The 17,018-nt window shown below is 43.4% G+C and overlaps 1 protein-coding gene across 12 annotated transcripts in view; it reads left to right on the top strand.

Moving 5' to 3' along the window:
* The first annotated feature begins 311 nt into the window (after positions 1–311).
* Positions 312–17,018, top strand: part of COL6A3 (collagen type VI alpha 3 chain) — a 93,692-nt gene continuing 76,985 nt past the window's right edge. For 6 of the 12 annotated variants that reach the window (XM_057551154.1, XM_057551158.1, XM_057551151.1 and 3 more), the window contains exons 1-3: positions 312–548; positions 2,562–2,627; positions 16,888–17,005. In XM_057551154.1, the coding sequence (XP_057407137.1) occupies positions 16,918–17,005 (88 nt within the window). In that variant the 5' untranslated portion in view covers positions 312–548; positions 2,562–2,627; positions 16,888–16,917. Of the gene's footprint in view, positions 549–1,998; positions 2,020–2,561; positions 2,628–16,887; positions 17,006–17,018 lie in introns of those variants that run through there. The other 6 variants (XM_057551159.1, XM_057551157.1, XM_057551155.1 and 3 more) reach the window with 4 other exon arrangements.

Below are 17,018 nucleotides of genomic sequence, written 5' to 3'. Positions count from 1 at the left end.
AACACTGCAGCAAAACCATGGAGACCCACGGGAACATTCCAAAATTCATTCTCTTTGTGGCCAGGGACCCAGCCCCAAAGGTGATGAGTAGAAGGGGTGGATTTTTTTTTTTTTAAGAGTCGAGGTTTGCAGGCGTCCAGCTACGGGCTCGTAGGGTGAAGACAGCCTTCTGAGGTGACATCAGCCTGTGGCTGGGCCAGAAGCAACAGAGTGAGAGTCTGGTTTTCATTTACAGTGTGGGGCAGGCCCGAGTGGGGAGGGGGAGAGGAGGGGTCGGAGGAGGGGTGGGAGGAGGGAGGAGCTGGAGGGAGCCTTGGCTGTATCCCTGGACACGGTCCAGTTTGGAGCTCAGTCCTCCACCGAAGGCCGCTCAGCTCTCCCGCTCACCAGCCCCCTGCAAGGACCACAGGGGGAGTTTTCTGCCTGCTCGGGGTACCCTCTCCTGCAGAAGGAAAAGGAGACGCAGCCAGTGGGAAAAACATGTGTCAGATTCGCACATAATTGAATAGCGAAGCCCAGGGACACACACTTCTCCAGGTTTGCTCAGGGTAAGTGCCACTTCGCCCCTGTTCCCCCTGTGTTGGGTTTGTGGCCAGAGGGAAATGCTTTAAACCCCGCTGACCATTTCTCGATGGCTCTCAGGTTCGCTCCCATAGAGTCTGTTTTCTGTACACGCTGTTGGTCTCTGGAAGACCCAGCCGATTTTTCTCTCTCAGTTTGTGCCCCCTGGGTTTCCTTAGCTGGGCCAAGGCCCTGCCTGCCCACGAGTCGTGCCATGCCCCCCGCTACCTCCCCCCCCCCATCACCCTCTGCTCTCCTGACTGCGGTGCTTTTCGGCTCACGGTTTATTTATTTGACATAAATAAACTGAAGCTCAGCTGGAATCTGAGAATCTGCTTTGTTCGCAGAAGTGTCTTTCCGAGGATTCGAGAGCTACCTTGGGGAGACCCTGAGTTCTCCCATGTCCCTGGGGCGTGGGCTGGTTGGGTGTATCTGTCACCTCCAGGGGATCGTGGTGACTTTGGTGTCCAGGAACGGGGCCAAGTCAAGAGTTACTCAGCTATTACCATCAGGGCTCCATCTTTTCAGGAATCTGAAGTTACTGCTGGAGTCTTAGTCCTCTGGGGCTGCTTAAAGGAGCTGCAGGGGTCAGAGGAGGAGAAGGAATTTGGTGTTTGGGCAGCATGCCCAGTGGCTAGGGCAGGGCCCCTAGGGCCACGGGCTGGCCTGTGTTGCCCAGAAGTGGAGCAAGTACCAAGCCCCGAGGCCGGGAGCCCGTTCCCCAGCCAGGAGGGTGGGGTTCCGGCCCCCTCGCCCAGGATGGAAAGTGTCCTCTGACAGTTGCCAACCTACTCTGGGGACCTGTTTCAGGGGCTACCGTGTTGGAAAATTAGGACTGAAGCAGGGGTGGGGTCCCTAGGAGGCCCCAGAGGAGTACTGGGGGGGTGTAAACAGAAACTGGCATTTCACAGCCAGCCCAAGGAGCGAATTGAAAGGCTGGTCTGAACCCCAAGGACAAACTGCTGTAGACGGAGGGGAGTGTCCCCCCCCCCCAGTGGGGACTCAGAGGAGCTGGCCCATGCCAGCCTCCACACAGCTGCCTCCACACGAGAACCGTAGGGTCCTTGAGCTGCAGGGGTGCTCAGAGCTCATGCAGATAGACTATTCTCACACTGGGGTCCCCCAACTTCCCAGGGGACCCATTCTTAATACTTCAAAAAACTGAAGTGGCTTTAAAATCAGGTATTTTTTGTTCCTAAGCAAAATGATGTTGAAAACCACCAGTTGGCTGTTGGACAGTATTGAAACTTCTGAGTTCTTTGCTGGGCTAAAGATAAAGGAAGAGATTCTTGGTTAGAAGGCACTGAGGTGTGGTTCCCTGGCTTTAAAGATGAAGGCTCAGGGGCTCTGAGATGCTCAATTACTTGCTGAGGCCAGGGCGCCAGTAGGTGGCTCAGACAGCAGTAAAGTCTTTACCATTTCAGGAAAGCAGATGGCCCAGCACTGGAGGATCCCGAGGTAATTTACATCTAGATTTGGAACATACTGTTTGATTTGTTCTCCCAGAAGACAGCGTCCTCCTATCATATTCTATTAAAAGCGATGGGGAAATTGGATTATGCTTCCCGGGGCCTCTACCAACTAACGGGGAAAGAAAGGCCAGAGAAGAGAGCTGGTGCCCAGGGACCGACACTGGCTTTGTGACCAGCGGAGCTGAGCAGGCATCCCTCATCCAGGCCACCTCTGGGGATGGGGGCCTGGAGGGACGGCACCAGCGTTTTGCTTCATTCTTTCTTTTTTAAATTTAATTTAATTAATTTATTTTTTATACAGCAGGTTCTTATTAGTTATCTGTTATATACATATTAGTGTATATATGTCAATCCCAATCTTGTGTGGGCTTTGCTGAGGGTGAAGGCAGAAGGGTGGGGGGGGGTGGTGAGGGATTTTGTAGGAATTCAAGCTATACGAGTGGTCTTGTGGTCTTGATCTCTTCTTTGAGGAGGCAAGGGTTTTCCATTACCATAAGGTTTATTTTTTTCTTTCTCCGCTCACGGCAGTGAGGAAACCATTAAGAAGATACCTGGTGGAGAGGAGGACTTGGGGAAGAATCCCATAGCAGGGTGGTGAGTGTGGGTGTCCTGCCCTTTTCCAGTGGGGGAATTGGAGGGTGTAGCTACTCCCACCTTCCTGGGAGGCAGCTGTGGAAGTCTCTAGAATGTTAGCCCTTGGCCCGGGCTCTTCCAGCACTTGGGAGGGTGTGTGCCTCACCCCACCATGCTTTGTGGTCCTTAGGTGATGGGATGTATGGTGAATGTCCAAACTTGGGGTCTTAAGGATACTTCTGATGTAAGGCAAGAAGAATTCCTATCTTTCTGAATACGAATTGTTTTTATTTCTGCACATCCCTCTATTTTCAAAGTGTTGAGGATTCACTGCATCTCATTCTGTCATCATAAGTGCCTTCTGTGATTTTGTGCCTTAGAACCTAATACAATACTGATGATAAAGTAGGAAGAAACCCCTCTCTTCAACTGATGATTGATGATGGATTCGTGACTCAAATGAGGCTCTCCATCTGACCTTAGTTTTAGGTCAGGCGGTTACAGATGCCGCCGCTAAAAGCCAGCTTGAAATCAGACCTCCTTCCCTTTTGAAAGTTAGTAGACTTTTGCCCTGGAGGCTTCATCTGTGCTATTGCTCAGAATATTTAGACAACTGGTTACAGGGGTCTTTGTCATTACCCACTTTTTTTAAAAAAAAATTAATTAATTAATTAATTTTTTGCCTGCGTTGGGTCTTCGTTGTTGCGCGTGGGCTTTCTCTAGTTGTGGTGAGTGGGGGCTCCTCTTTGAGGTGCGCAGGCTTCTCATTGCGGTGGCTTCTCTTGTTGTGGAGCACGGACTCTAGGCGTGCACGGGCTTCAGTGGTTGTGGCTCGTGGGCTCTAGAGTGCAGGCTCAGTAGTTGTGGCGCACGGGCTTAGTTGCTCCACGGCGTGTGGGATCTTCCTGGACCAGGGCTCGAACATGTGTCCCTTGCATTGGCAGGTGGATTCTTAACCACTGCGCCACCAGGGAAGCCCTCATTACCCACTTTTATGTGAAATTCCACATTTAGGATTTAAAATACACTGGCAGGTCACGAATTCTGTTGCATGAGACTGTCTTGCAGGAATGCTAATCACTTTAGGCAAAAGTTTTATTTGAAAATTAGTTCTTGTCACTGTTCTTTTTGGAAGAAACTGAGGATTTGTTATCTCTTGGAGAAGAATCGTGGGCTGGTTCCCATCTGAATGAGACTTTGTGTCTCGGGCAGCCTTTCCACGGAAACCCACAGGAGCAAACTTTTCTTGGTGTCTTAGCTGTGGAAAGCAGGCTGTAAAAACCACACCACTACTACATAAATAGTTGACGATTTGAGGAGTGACCTGGCATTTAAAAAAATCCTATTAGTAGCTCTCACTGAGGAAAGGAAAGCTCAAAATGATTCAGGTTTTCAAGTAGGGAAGCTTTAAAAATTTCCTGCTTCTTCAGACAGCCTTGAGTGAGACAAGGAAAGGTTCTTTTCATCCGCATTTCTAGATATGGATTCCCTCTTTCCAAAAATCTGGGAGGTAATCCTGCCCTTTCAAGAAAAGACACTGCTTGTCCCCTCTAAACCATGGGTGATGACCGTCTCACACTCAGGGAGCGCCTGCAGCACCCTGATTTACAAAGAGGGGTTCTTTTCAGGAATTCATTATATTAATTTTTGAAAACGTAATTTTAGTGCCTTCTGGTCTCATCAGACTATTTTAGGAAGGAGATGAAATTGTGAAGTAGCACCTTCGTCCTGGTATAGTCTTTCCTGAAAATGTAGAGGAAAGATGCATCCCTCTGAGCTCCAGAAAAATCTCCGTGCATTGTAGGGAGTCCCTGGGGTGGGGTCGCAGGGAATCTGTTGATACACATCTCAGCAGAGCTTGTGGGTCACTTTGGGACTCACCTGGAGACTGTTTCAATACATAATTTTAAAAAATGTGACTGTAATATCTGAAGTAAGTGTACATTTAGAATTTTATTTTTTTCCCTATGCTCAGGTATGCATGTATTGAGGTGAACTTCTGCTTGCAATGAAGCATTCTGCTTTCTAAAATACCTTCATGACAAGGGCATGAACCAAGTGAGGACTTTTAAAGGAAACATTTTACTGATATCTACTGAGAAAAAAGTTTAAATTAAATGAACAAAAAGGTGTTTCAGAACCAGAGCAAGGTTGCCTATTTGTGCAATGTTGTATCCCTGTAGGAGTTTTGAATTTTAGAACTGGAAGAGATGTTAAGATGAACTAATCCAGTAACTCCCAAACTTTTCCTTACCTGCCCTTGGTCTATGTGTCTCATATTCCTTTAAGCTTAATAAACCCCCTTGTGCTCCAGGGCATGGAGCTTTGCGTCAAGGGAGGGGAAAAAAATGACTAAGACTTAGGCCCTGCCCGCTGGTTGGCAAATATATGATTTCCGTTTGGCTACTGGAAATATCCCCAAATTACTACCTTGGTGGATGCTCTCCCCACACCCTTGACACCTCAGATGAAGAAATGGAACACAGGGAGGTGAATTGCTAGTTTGAGGTCCCAGTACTAGAAGGAAAGCAAAATCAGCATTTCCTGGGCGCTCCTGTACATGCTCATGTGTTCTCACAGGTAGGTGTCTAAGGCCAGGAATATCAAGGGAGTACAAGTCTTCAGGAGTATATTTTGGAGTTTCATGTGAAGAAAGGCACTCTTTGCCATCGACCAGTCTTTTATAGAGTAGCATATTTTAAGTTTGTTTAGCAGAGAGGTAATTGTTGTTTCAAAAAATCTGGAAAGAGAAAGCAAAGCAGAAAAATAGGACAAATATGAAAAGTTCTGCCAAACCCTCTCCCAAAGGCAGATTGTTAGTCTTTTGTAGGGGTCTGGCTGCATTTTGCATAGTGTAATCCTGCTGTTCTCCTGAATTTTAAGACTCATGAAGTACAGAGAAACATTTGCGAGGTAGGAATGGCTAGGGAATGGTACAGTGGCAAATGTTTCTGTCAGATGCCTCTGGTTTGACCCATACCTTCAGTTTTCATGGACCCAGAGCATCGAGAATTGGCCACTGGATGGAAGAGCTCGTGGGTTGGTTGCATTTCAAAATTAAGAATTGAACAGCAGCTGGAGATGACTCAGGTCTCAAGAGAAGCCATTCCAGGAAACTGGTTTTTCTCTTCTGGAAACCTCATCAGTTGATTCAGCAGTGCAGTGCCAGCACCCAGAGCCAGCTCAGCTAAGCCCACAGACTGCCCCGCCATGCACTGCGGGGCTCTCTGTTTCTTGTGGGGACAGCAGGAAACCCACCGGTGGTCAGAGCCTAGGGTAATAGATGAAAGAAAGCGGTCACAGAATCACTGCCGGTTAGAGCATCAGGCCATCAGCCACATTTTACACATAAAATTAGTGAGGCTGGGAGAGATTAACTGACCTTTACTGATAGAGACAGGAACTAAGTAGAATTTTTCCCAGATATTACACTAAATACAGCGTGGGTGATATTTTATCTGATGTTTCAATGTAATTTTAAAAAAAATCTCTTAAATAATTTCCTCTTCTAGACTTGATCACGAATCAGACTAGAAAACAAAATGTTTAGTTTTTCCTTACAATAGGAGGACATTTTAGCCGCTGTGTTTGAACAGTTCTACAATGGAACACCATGGTTTTGGAGAGGCCAGTAGCCCCAAAAGTCCATGGCCAAGGCAGGAAGGGAGGGTTACGCTGGGATCTACCCTGGAGCCGACGGCACTGTGTGTGTCACGGGGCAGGAATGGAATGGGTGTTTGTGCAATTCCTTTTGAAGCGTCTTCTAAGGCATTCTCTGCCCTAACATTAAATCTGAACTAATCTCTGCTTAATGTTTATAATTAGCAGGAAGAATGGAGGAAATGCTTTGTCTGACTGCCTTATATTTAAGAGGGTAAAATGTCTTTTACATGTGCATCGTGGTGTCTAGCTTTTCCAACTATAGCAGATATGGAACTTTCTGCTTCATGTTTATTATCTTGGACCCTAGGAATATGTCTTTAAATAAATTTCCAAATATCTGGGCAGTTAATCTGGAGGTTCTTCAAGTTGCCTTTATGAGGAGAAGGAAGGTAACCCTGCTTGGTGCACGGGACATCCTCACGTGACCTCATTCCGGGAGCAGGCTAACTTGCCAAGGCACAGCCAAACCCTCCCCTCCTGGATTGCTCTGTTCTAATGCATGAGCTGTTGAACAGACATTGTTTATTAACAAGATAGACACTTAAAAAAAATTGAAGTATAGTTGATTTAAAATACTGTATTAGTTTCAGTTGTACAGCAAAGTGATTCAGTTATACATATGCATATATATATTCTTTTTCAGATTCTTTTCCATTTTAAGTTATTACAAGATATTGAATATAGTTCCCTGTGCTATACAGTAAATCCTTGTTGGTTATCTGTTTTATATACAGTGGTGTGTATCTGTTAATCCCAAGCTCCTAATTTATCCCCTTTCCCCTGGTAACCATAAGTTTGTTTTTTATGTCTGTGAGTCTGTTTCTGTTTTGTAAATAAGTTCATTTGTATCATTTTTTAAGATTCTACATATAAGTGATATCATAGGATATTTGTCTTTCTCTGTCTGACTTAATTCACTTAGTATGATCATCTCTAGGTCCATTTGTGTTGCTGCAAATGGCATTATTTCATTCTTTTTATGACTGAGTAATATTCCATTGTATACATATATATACACCACAACTTCTTTATTCATTCATCTGTTGATGAATACCAAAAGTCTACAAATAATAAATGCTGGAGAAGGTGTGGAGAAAAGGGACCCCTCCTATACTGTTGGTGGGAATATAAATTGGTACAGCCTCTATGGGGAACAGTGTGGAAGGTCCTTAAAAAACTAAAAATAGAACTACCATATGACCCAGCAATCCCACACCTGGGCATATATCCAGAAAAGATGAAAACTCTAATTTGAAAAGATACACGCACCCAATGTTCATAGCAACACTATCTATAATAGCCAAGACATGAACAGACACTGTTTTACTTGAGCCAAAGATCTTGGGTCCAGTACTCAGTGTCTAACAAGGATACCAGTAGGTGGCAGTGAGACCAAGTCGACACACAGGATCAGAAGACTTAAGTTTTGCTATCACAGAACACACCTTCAGAGCCTGGGTCAAGCAGATAATGGTTTACAGATGTGTACACGTGGCTGGTATTTTCTTCTCTAGCACAATTTCATAGAATGGAAATGCGAGATTCAAGTTGTAAAATAAACTGTAAAAAAGCAGCTTCCGATGCATTTCTTTGGAGGAATCTTCTTAGAGTTGTTCCAAATTGTTTGCTTTTGAGGATTCCCCCAAAGCTCTTTCAAGTAGCAATAACATGTTAAATTCCACTCTCCTCCTTCGCTAACCGGAGAAGAATAAGTCCTCTCTTAGCTTCCTCTCTGGGGACAAGAATGGGGGCTCTTTTCCCAGGATTCAGGCAAGAAAGAGAAGAAGGGTAAGAAAAAGAGAGAGAACTAGGGTGGCTGCAGGCTAGAGACCCCTAGGGTTTACCGAAATGTGACTTTTCATTTCACGGCAGGTGGGCATAGTTCTGTCGCTGTGGTCTTCCAATATTTCTGCAGCTCCCACTTAAAATGGGACAGTTAGGAGTTAACAGAAGTCCTAGAACTTGTTAGGAGGACCAGCCTGATTCTAAAAAGCAGTGCTTGGAGAAGACCAAATAAATGACTTCAAAATGGGAGCTCTGGATGTATTTAAGTCTTTGTTTGAAAAAGATTGCCTTGTGTGCATGTGTGTGTCTCTGTCTTAAAAGAGATTTCCAGACATGGAAAATGAAAAAGCTTCTGAGGAGACTTAATGAAAACTAATTTCATGGAATTGCACAATGGCTGGGGAATGTCACTGGACTCTGAATACAATTTTGAGTTGAAGGCCCATGTAGAGCAGTCTTCATAATAAGAGGTATCTTTTTAAGTTTCAAGCGGACAGCTACAAAAAGGAAAAAGGCACCTCAAATTCTTTTCAGAATGAGGCCGAGTAAAAAAAGGAATGACTAATGCTCAATAGAAAGATAAGAATTTAATGAAGTTCTCTGGTTGAATCTGTTGCCTTTAGGACAGAATCTGTGACACAAAGCAGCTTGACACCCCACCCAACACAAGGGTCTCAAGCAGCCAATTTTGAATTTTTTCGTATTTGAAAGAACAGCCGCAGACAAACGGAGTCTGTTGATGCAGAATCTGTGGTTTGTCACCACCAAAGAACTTTAGTGTATTTTTTCCCCGAAAGATGTCGGGAGTTTCCTTGAGATTGGGGCCAAATCTGACACATCCTCTTAGGGTTTCCTGGGGTTCTTCCCTTGGGCTTTGGAAACACAAATTTTCATTAGGATTCTGGTTCAATTTTTAAAAAATTTAAAAAAATTTTTTAATGTGGCAGTGGGCAAAACACTTTGCTTCACCTGCTTTCAGTTTCCCAGCTATAAGATGGGGGAAAATGCAGCCATTGGGTTACTGGGAGAAGGGCATGAAATCCCACCCACGAGACAGGGGCCCAACAAATATGACTTGTGCTCTCTTGTCTCTATTTCTTGGGGATGGGAAGGAGAGTTAAGGAAGGGTAATGGGAGGGTGGCTTGTTCCCCCTTATTAAAATGGACAAACTGGGTGATCATTTGAGGAGATGCTATTTGACATGTTTTAAATCTAAATGAAAAAAATTCTCCAAGCTTTGTTGCCAGAAACTGCAGTTTTAAAAAGTGGGATGCCATGACATGGTAAACACTAGGAGAGATTTAATTGCAAACAAAAACATTAACAAATATTCACCAGCTGGTCTAGGAATGCTTGAGCCGCATGACTGGCTCCTAAGCCCTGTGGCAGGAAAAGTGTGTGGATCTAAAGGCCTTTTCCCCACCTGGGAATTCAGCTCAACTGAACATGAGAGTTCATTAATCATCAGTGGAGCCTGGATAACTCATCATCCAACAAACATCATTTTCTGTCCTTCACTTTCAGAGTTGGAAGAGCTTCTCCCCTCTGCCCTCCTGTGCCCTCCTCTGCCTTCTCCTCCCCTCCCCTGCTTCCTCTCTCCCCTCTTTCCCTTTCCTCAACATCTGGTTAGGTTTTAGAAAAGATAATTCCAGTGCACTGAATGTTTTTTCATTACTTTGTGTCCCAATGAGAAAGAATTCATTTAGGGGTCTACTCTTTTATAAGATTAAGATCTTGGAAATAAAAATCTTTACATATAATTTTCAACCAACTTAAAATTCATTTTCCTTAGAGAATAGTTGAAGTAACTCCTTAATGCCTCAGAAAGACATTAAGACTTTGTTCTATCATGATTTTGATTTTATTGAGCTCTACCAAAGACTACCAGATTTTGGAATTTGTTAATAGAGATCCCACACAGGGATATAGGGATAGTATAGGGATAGTATAGGGATAGTATAAGGACAGTATAGGGACAGTATAGGGATAGTATAGGGTTAGCATAGGGATAGTATAGGGGCAGTATAGGGACAGTATAGGGACAGTATAGGGATAGTACAGGGACAGTATAGGGATAGTATAGGGATAGTAAAAACAAAACAAAACCAAAACCAAAACCAGTGAAACCTACTCAGTGCACGATTCACCCATGTTCTCTGTCAAGGTTGTCTGCAGAGAAGCCTGAAGCTCGTCCCATCCCACACTCAGCAGTGGTCATGTCCTATTTCTTCCACATGGATTACATTGTCCAATGCTTTGCAGTGAGGTCCTATACTATTTTTTTGCCCTCATTCCAAAACAAAAATACTGCTTTAAATCCTGCCTCTTGTGCATGGATCAAATATTTAAAACAATGGAACTGACCTCCCGGAAGAGTTGCATCAAATCTTTTTCTCGAAGGAATGGTGCTTGAACTTTAGTGGGGAGTTAGAATAGAGGCGGTTAGAATCACATGTGAACTTGGATGCTATCCCCAGAGACTCCCACATACACAGATACAATGTTGTACACTTTTGGGGGAGGTTGACAGATCCTTTGAAATCTGTGGATCCCATATTAAAAAAAAATCTGTGGATCCCACATTTAAAGAAAGTTCTCGACCAATTAGAATATTACAGGCTGTCTTGGAAAGGACAGTATATATTTCTGGAAAGAATCCAGTAAAATTTAAATAATGTGGGCGTACAATTTTCCCACAAAATAGTTTTCTAGTAGGATGCTTATTGCTGGTAAAGAAACCTGATGTTCAATTTTAATGGAAAGAATCAAGAATAGCATATGTATGATGTACTTTTACATTACTCTAACGTGTATATCCTCAATTAAGAAAAATAACAAAGACCACAAATACTGCGTGTGCTTTTTTTTTTCTTCAAAAGGCAAACTCAGGAATAGGTCTAGCAGAGTTTGGGGAAGAAAGGTGTGACTGGATGGAAAGGCCTAGAAGATTCCTAGAGTAGAGCATGGTCTTGCAGGATTTCTAGAGAGCAATGGGGCAACATTGGGGCGGCGGCTTGGGCATTCATCCTCAGTGAAGGAAACAGACCAACCAGCCAAGCGTGGGTTTCTACACTGCCTGAGGGAACTCCCTTGAGCACTGACCAGGACTTGGGGGCACTGTGGAACCAAAGTGCTGTGAGCTGAGGACTGCCCTCCTATATCGTACAGATCCGTGCCTAACACGTGTTGACCATTTCAAGCCAAGAAGATTGGGCTGTGTTTTTGGAATGTCACCATTATCACCACTGGCTGTCACTTCATTGTAGAAAGAAATACGTTCTCTTGATGACTGGCCTTCTGATCATCAAAAAAACCTTTCCTTCTCACTGTTGATACATTTCCAAGAGAAAGTTGTATTGACAAGTGGTTTTGTATTACGTGCTGGGGTTGTATCTTCAAGCTCTCAGAATTTGAATCACAGGGTAAATTTGTTTTATCACAGGTTATACTTTTGGTTTGACCTCCCTGGAAAATCCAAAGCAACAGTGGGTCTTGGAATCCATTCTCTTGTTTATGGTTTTGTCTTTTTCTATCCCACCAATTTGGCTGACTGGGTTGGCCTGGGGCCCACACTCTGTTGTCTTGCTGTTCCTCACAGCTGGGCCACAGGATCTGGACCCCAGCTCCTCCCTCCGGGCCTGATCTCTGGCAGGAAAAATCATGGGACTGAGCCCACTTCATCCACGTCCTTGGGTGACAGCTTCGATAAGGGGCTGCCTTTTGCTCTCCTTGGCCCTCCGTGCATCTTGCTAAGAAGTCCATCTAGACACTAGTCCCCGGCCAAGGCCAGGTCGCTAATTAGCCAGACAGATTTTCCTTTGCTGTCATTATTTCTGTTGCTCTAGATGGCAAGGTTGAGAACCTTAGACCACCCTTAACATTGTCTTCCTTAGCAATGTGGGGAAAATGGGATTCCTGAGTTATATATACAACGGACAACCACAAATAGAATCACCAGGCCCGTGGAAGGCCTATGGCGAGAGGAAGGTCAAGGTAGGAAGGTCAAGCAGGTACAAAAGCCTAGGCCTTAGGCAGAGCTGATTTCGTAGCTCTAATGACACTAGTTGGGGTAGAAATAACTTTTGTACCACATCTCAGTGTTCATGTCAGATTTTTTTCACTTTCCTGGGACTGAAGTTTTCTTCCCCAGACCTTAATATTTTGCTGCCAAATACTTCTTTTCTTCTTCCTTTCCAAATATTATTTAGGAGCAAGGACAAATGTTGTGTTATTTAATTATAGGGGCACATACATATGCTTTAAGAAGATATGTGCAGTTGTATTGTTTTCCTGTTTTAGCTCTTAAAGACTCATGCCTCAAAAAAAAGATGCCACATTTATACCATTCCTGTTAAACTGATGGCTACATTTTAGGTGTACGGAGTAACCCATACTTTTAAAAATCTCAGGTAACTTTTCCTATCTTTTTAAAGATTGTAGTAAAACACACATGACATAGAATTTACATGATTCTAAACTGTATATCCTCAATTAAGAAAACTTACAAAGACCACAAATATTGCATGTGCTTTTTTTTTTTTCAAAGGACAAACTCAGGAATAGGTCTAGCAGAGTGTGGGGAAGAAAGGTATGACTGGATGGAAAGGACTGAAAGAGTCCCAGAGTAGAGCAAGTGAGCAAATCGCAATCATTTTTTATATTTATTTTTATTTATGGCTATGTTGGGTCTTTGTTTCTGTGCGAGGGCTTTCTCTAGTTGTGGCAAGTGGGGGCTGCTCTTCATCATGGTGCGCGGGCCTCTCACTATCACGGCCTCTCCTGTTGCGGAGCACAGGCTCCAGATGCGCAGGCTCAGTAGTTGTGGCTCACGGGCCTAGTTGCTCCACGGCATGTGGGATCTTCCCAGACCAGGGCTCGAACCCGTGTCCCCTACATTGGCAGGCAGATTCTCAACCACTGCGCCACCAGGGAAGCCCCCTTAATCATTTTTAAGTGAATAGTACAGTAGTGTTATCTACACGTACCTTGTTGTGTAACTGATCTCTAGAACTTTTTCATCTTGCAGAACTGAACCTCTGTACCCTTTGGACACTAACTCTCCTTCCCACCTCCCCCTCCCTCTAGCAACCACCATTCTATTTTCTGTTTCTAATAGTTTGACTATTTCAGATCCCCCACGTAAGTGGAATCTTGCGGTATGTGTCTTTTTGCGACTGGCTCATTTCACTTATCATGATGTCCTCAAGGTTCATTCATGTTGTAGCCTATGACAGAATTTCTTTCTTTTGTTTAAGGCTGAATAATATTTCATTGTATGTATATACCACATTTTCTTTATCCATTCATCCACTGAGGGGCATTTATATTGTTTCCACGTCTTGGCTATTATGAATAATGCTGCATTAAACTTGGGTGTATATATATATATCTTCAAAATCTTGTTTTCAATTATTTTGGAAACATACCCAGAAGCTGGATTGCTGGCTTATATAGTAATTCTATTTTTAATTTTTGGAGGAACCTCCATACAGTTTTCTAAGTGGTTGCAGTGTTTTACATTCACACAAACAGTGCCTAAGAGTACCAATATTTCTACATCCTCATTAGCACTTCTTGTTTACTGTTTGTTTGATAGTGGCCATCTCAGTGGATGTGAGACAATATCTCATTGTGGGTTTTTGTTTGTTTGTTTGTTTTTGTTTTTTTTAACACCTTTATTGGAGTATAATTGCTTTACAATGGTGTGTTAGTTTCTGCTGTATAACAAAGTGAATCAGCTCTATGTATACATATATCCCCATATTCCCTCCCTCTTGTGTCTCCCTCCCACCCTCCCTATCCCACCCCTCTAGGTGGACACAGAGCACCGAGCTGATCTACCTGTGCTATGCGGCTGCTTCCCACTAGCTATCTATTTTACATTTGGTAGTGTATATATGTCAATGCTACTCTCACTTCATCCCAGCTTTCCCTTCCCCTTCCCCGTGTCCTCAAGTCCATTCTCTATGTCTGCATCTTTATTCCTGTCCTGCCCCTAGGTTCTTCAGAACCATTTTTTTTTTTAGATTCCATATATATGTGTTAGCATATGGTATTTGTTTTTCTCTTTCTGACTTCACTCTGCATGACAGACTCTAGGTCCATCCACCTCACTACAAATAACTCTGTTTCGTTTCTTTTTATGGCTGAGTAATATTCCATTGTATATATGTGCCACATCTTCTTTATCCATTCATCTGTCGATGGACACTTAAGTTGCTTCCATGTCCTGGCTATTGTAAATAGAGCTGCAATGAACATTGTGGTACATGACTCTTTTTGAATTATCTCATTGTGGTTTTGATTTTCATTTCTCTGATGCTGAGTGTTTTTTCATATGCTTATTGGCCATTCGTATGTCTTCTCTGGAGAAATGTCTATTCAAGTCCTTTACCTATTTTTAAATCAGATCTTGTTGTAAAGTTGTGGGAGTTCTTTATGTGTTCTGATACGAACCCCTTATCAGATATAAGGTTTGTGAATATTTTCTCCCATTCTGTAGGTTGCCTCTTCACTCTGTTGATTGTTTCCTTTGCTGTGTAAAAGTTTTAAAGTTTGATATAGTACCATTTGTCTGTCCTTGCTGTCTGTGCTTTTGGTGTCATATGGAAGAAACCATTACCAAATCCAATATTATGAAGATTTTCTCCTATAGTTTCTTCTAAATGTATAATAGTTTCAGGTCTTACATTTACATTTTTAATCCATTTTGAGTTAGTTCTTTGTAAGTGGTGTAAGGTAAGGGTCCAACTTCATTTTTTGCATGTGGGTATACAGTTTTTCCAGCATCATTTGTTGAAGAGGCTATCCTGCCCCCATTGTGTAGCCTTGGTACCCTTATAGAAACTTATTTGACCATATACTTGAGGGTTTGTTTCTCGGATCTTTATTTTATTCCATTGGTTGACATGTTTGTCTTTATTCCAGTCCCATATTGTTTTGATTACTGTAGTTTTGTAATGTGATTTGAAATCAGGAATATGAGGTCTCCAGCTCTATTTTTCCTTTCCCAAGTTTGCTTTGGCTCTTCTGGGTCCTTTGAAATTCCGTATGCATTTTAGGATTTGTTTTTCTATTTCTACCAAAAAATGCCCCAGAGAAAGAGGTTTTTGATTTTTATTTATACTGATGATGATTACCTTTTCATGCTGTAATTCCCAAGGCCGCCTTCTTAATCTTCAAACCCTAACAATGAACTGTAAATTATGATGGTAACCCAATCTCTCCAGATGAAAATATTTAGGTTTCTTAAACCAAATGGGATTTCTCGCTTGACTGTAGTCTATCGTACATAATTTTCAATATCAAATAGTACTTCTTGAAACTAAGGACAAGAAAAAATAACCAATAATTTTGACCGGCACACCCCTCCTCTCTAATGCTGTTACCCAAGGCTCTGACCAGGGAACCCCTGCCAAGTCTGGGTAATGGTAAGAAGAGTCATTGATACACATGCACACCTGTAGCCAGGACCAGCTCCAGAATCTGTGGGCTTGATGCAAAATGAACATGAAGGGTCCTTGTCCAAAAGTTATTCAGAATTTTAAGACAGCAACAACAAATCATTAAATCAAGCATGGGGTCTAGTGGGTCTGCACAGGTCATATACCCAAGACCTAAGAAAGAGTTGGGGGAAACCAGAGCCTTGGATCAAGGGGAAGAGAAAAGAGGTGATGTCCTGCAAGGGGACCTAAGCTCAGATGGAGAAGACCTAGGCCAGCTCTCTGGAGGGTCATAAGGAAGAGCCCAGACCCTCAAGCTGCTCTCACTGGAGACTGGGGGGTGAAGATGCTGACCTGAGGGTTTGGTGTGGGTCAGGGTGCTTTCAGATGTGGCATGGGGAGAAGGTGGTGTTTGCTTGAAGGGAAAAGTGATGGTGACACAGCCTACTGCGCCCATCCAGACTTGAGCCAGGCTGGCTGGAAGACACAGACCTACTAGAGAATGGACTTGAGGATATGGGGAGGGGGAAGGGTAAGCTGTGACAAAGTGAGAGAGTGGCATGGACATATATACACTACCAAATGTAAAATAGATAGCTAGTGGGAAGCAGCCGCATAGCACAGGGAGATCAGCTCGGTGCTTTGTGACCACGTAGAGGGGTGGGATAGGGAGGGTGGGAGGGAGGGAGACGCAAGAGGGAAGAGATATGGGAACATATGTATATGTATAACTGATTCACTTTCTTATAAAGCAGAAACTAACACACCATTGTAAAGCAATTATACTCCAATAAAGATGTTAAAAAAAAATTTGCATGGGAGACCACGCTATGTGGCCGTCAGCCCTCATGACTGGCTTCAGTCTTGCTAATTCAGTATCCCAGGGTGTGCTCCATCCTGCGATTGGAGTTGGACACACAGCAGGTTTTTGTTGGAAGGAAAGTGCTAAATATTAATAGAGAATGAGGGCAAGATTCGAAATGGTCCCAGCTGCCATGGTTGTTTTTGCACACGTTGTGATTTGGACGAAACCCGTTCCCTCCCTGAACGAAGCTTCCCTGCGGGATTCCTTTAGACACGATTGACAGTTAGGCTGGGCATCACCAACCTGCTCCTTTGTGCCTCTGAGCACCTTCTCTCCTGACCCTTTTTCATTCTGCCATTTGTTTCGTGATATACTATTTTTGCCTGCCTCAATTTGAGAGGAAAAAATGTTGAACTGCACAATTTTTAGCTATGGCCAAAGTCCTACAATCACTAGATTCAAAGATTCTCCTGTCTATGTTTAGTCAAAACTATTTTTCATAAAAGGGATAAATCCTTGATTCATTCATTAGTAATCGGAGAGTCAAGACCTGATCATTCTCCTTTGTCCTGTTTTCTCTCGTAGGTTCTCACTTGGTGCTTAGACAAAATCAAAATGAGGAAGCATCGGCATTTGCCTTTCGTGGTCACCTTTTGCCTTTTTTTCTCAGGCTTTTCCTTTACTCGTGCACAACAACAAGCAGGTAAGATCCAGAA

The sequence above is a fragment of the Balaenoptera acutorostrata genome, chromosome 8, assembly GCF_949987535.1.
Source record: "Balaenoptera acutorostrata chromosome 8, mBalAcu1.1, whole genome shotgun sequence".
NCBI lineage: Eukaryota > Metazoa > Chordata > Mammalia > Artiodactyla > Balaenopteridae > Balaenoptera > Balaenoptera acutorostrata.
Note: the sequence above shows the minus strand (reverse complement) of the source record. Positions and strands in the feature narration are given on the sequence as shown.